The 3,050-nt window shown below is 32.4% G+C and overlaps 1 protein-coding gene across 1 annotated transcript in view; it reads right to left on the minus strand.

The window, feature by feature from the left end:
- Positions 1-271: 271 nt before the first annotated feature.
- The window catches only part of LOC119609738 (lysyl oxidase homolog 3B), a 42,662-nt gene continuing 39,883 nt past the window's right edge, over positions 272-3,050 (minus strand). The window contains 4 exon segments of the mRNA XM_037964633.1: positions 272-640; positions 871-1,028; positions 1,096-1,553; positions 1,555-2,039. Coding sequence (XP_037820561.1) covers positions 423-640; positions 871-1,028; positions 1,096-1,553; positions 1,555-2,039 — 1,319 coding nt within the window. The 3' untranslated portion in view covers positions 272-422.

The raw sequence follows: 3,050 nt of genomic DNA on the forward strand, positions 1-3,050 counted from the left end.
ATATTTAGCAACATGAACCAAACAACCAACCAACAATTGCAAATAAAACTATTTAAAACAACAAACGACCGTTACGCTTCAGTTAATTTCAAGTTCAAATATGATTATCACGTTTTATTATAAATAATTAAAAAAAAAATACACCAAAAGCCACTAAAACGTAATAAACATAAAACATCAATAAACAATTGAAAAACTATAAAAAAAAGAAATTTATTTATTTTTTTTTTTTTTTTGCAAAATTTTTTTTTTATGTCTTTTCTTTGTTTTTTTTTTAAATTAAGTACAATTTGGTTTTAAAATATTTGGCACTGATAAAATTCACACTTCATTAAAATCACTTTTTGTTGTTGCATCACTTTAGTTGCTTCACCTTCTACTCCTATACCTTTTAATAACTTATAGTAGATAGAGAAGGCAATTCAAGGCCTCTCTAGCCTACAGTTGTCGACACGAGCATAGGTCTCGGTATATAGAAGATTGCATATGGCAGCATTATTGTCAAAATTCATTTCGGCCACTTTGAATTCGGGATTTATGGCAATTTTCAAAGTATAAGAGCCGGTATTCAGTTCGGTTATATCAACCCATTGGCAGTCCAGGTTATATAAGTAGACATCGGAGCAGTTGACGGAAATGCCTGCAAGAAAAGGGAAGAAAACAAGTTGAATTATATTTAAAAAACTCGCGATAGAAATTTATTTAGAGAATCTTTATCCGGATAATGCTTTTCTATAGAAAATCTTTATCCAGATAATGTTTTCCATAGAAAATCTTAATCCGGATAATGTTTTCTATAGAAAATCTTTATCTGGATAATATTTTCTTTAGAGGTTTTGTCTGGATAATAGTTTATCTTGTTTATCTTACCTTGATCTCCAAAATTGGCACAATTGTATTTCTTAGGTATACCCGGCAAACATTGACTGTCCTCCAGGCAGAAAGAGGCTTTATGACCTTGAGCCACCTTAACGCCCGACATGTCGAAAATATCGAAAGTAGCGAAAACCTCCATGCTGTGATAGTGCCTATAACAACAAAACAACTTTAAATAAATCTCCTTTTATATAAAAAAAACACCCACTATCCACTTACATATGACACATATGCCATTCCCACATGCTCTTATCCTTAAACGGTCTAAAATCTGTATTGCCGGCATTTAAAGCACTCGCTGTGAACTTTAACAGACGACGTGTGGCATAACGCCAATTGGGATCATCACGTTGTATATCGTAGGCTTCATTAGCCACACAGTTCTCCTCCATTGCACACTGCATTAAAGCCATTGGACGATCTTCCAAATGAGCTGTATGTTCGATTTCATAAAAATCAACAACTAAATCTGGCGCCAAATGATTACATATCGCCACAGCGACATGATTACGTGTACCATGGCAGGAGGGTGGTGCACCGCGCAAATGATCATGATGTAAACACTGACTCAGCGATGTCTCATTGCCATAACACTCTGTGCCACTGATAAGGGGTGGTGATATATCAGAGCCACCAAAGTAATCGGTCTGTAGGGCATCTTGAGCATAACCTAAGCCCTAGTTGTTTGCAGACAACATTAGCCTCCAGTAGAGACCAACCATCGGAGCAAATAGTGCCCCATTTACCATTATTCAAACGTGCCTCCACGCGACCCTCATTATGGCTTCTACCACCTCTTAGGCGTAAGTCCATTCTATGGGTATAGTGTATTCTGAATTTAGGTTCATAATACTCAGGTCTTACTTCTGGTTCTGGCTCCAGACCAGGAGGGGCAATACATATTACACCGGCAGCTTCACTGGGTTCACAATCGTGTGTGCCCCAGCCATCAAAGTGGCAGTGCGTTAGTTCTTTTTCGTGGCCTTCACAGAAAATATTATCCATCCAGAAACGTTTCTTAGCCGGTCCAAAGTAACCACTGTGCGTTACTTTTCTCAAACCGGAAAACCCAAATTGTTCACAAACAATTTGACCTTCAGCGGCATCCCATTCATCGTCACATACCGAACCCCAACGGTTATTGTGCAAAACCTCGATATTGCCTAGAAAAAGATAATATTGAAAATTGTTTTGATATGCTATTTTTTTCTCTCTTAACTGTTATTTTTTTAAATATAAATCACCACACTTCATTTTCAACTCTAAAACTTCTTTTGTGTGTCTCTTTTTTGTTTAAAGTTTTAGGGTGTCAAAGCAATAAGCAATTTTAGAATAGTGGTTTTTTAAATGTAACGACAAATTTGGAAAAAATGGAACGTTTAGTTTTTTTGTTATGTCGTCAAAGTTTTTTTTTTAGTTGTTAGCCAAATAAACAGCTTAAAAAAGTTTTCATTTCTAGGAAAAAAGCTAAATTTTAAATAGATTTCAAAAACACACAAAAAAATAGTTTAATGAAATTTAGGTCACATTGTCTTTAAACTAGCATATAAATAAATATGTAGTTTATTTTAAATTTATATAGGATTTGGCGAAATAGTAGAAACATTTACAGTGACATAACATTTTATAAATTAGCTAATTTAAAAATAACTAAACAACTAACATGAAAATACCATGTAATGTTTTAACAATTTTAAATTAACTAAATATTTTTAGAGTAAACTTTTCCAGAAAAAAATTTTTGTCAAGAAAATTTAATCCGGATAGAGATCTTTTAACAGAAATCATTATCTAAATATACATTTTCTCTATATTTACAAAGATATTTAAAGAACTCATTATCAGAATAAAGATTAGATAGATTAGATAGATTAGATAGATTAGATAGATTAGATAGATTAGATAGATTAGATAGATTAGATAGATTAGATAGATTAGATAGATTAGATAGATTAGATAGATTAGATAGATTAGATAGATTAGATAGATTAGATAGATTAGATAGATTAGATAGATTAGATAGATTAGATAGATTAGATAGATTAGATAGATTAGATAGATTAGATAGATAGATAGATTAGATAGATTAGATAGATTAGATAGATTAGATAGATTAGATAGATTAGATAGATTAGATAGATTAGATAGATTAGATAGATTAGATAGATTAGATA

This window comes from Lucilia sericata, unplaced genomic scaffold, assembly GCF_015586225.1.
Source record: "Lucilia sericata isolate MDLA Ls3-8-SP2 unplaced genomic scaffold, ASM1558622v1 Contig001051F_arrow, whole genome shotgun sequence".
In the NCBI taxonomy this organism is placed as follows: Eukaryota; Metazoa; Arthropoda; class Insecta; order Diptera; family Calliphoridae; genus Lucilia; species Lucilia sericata.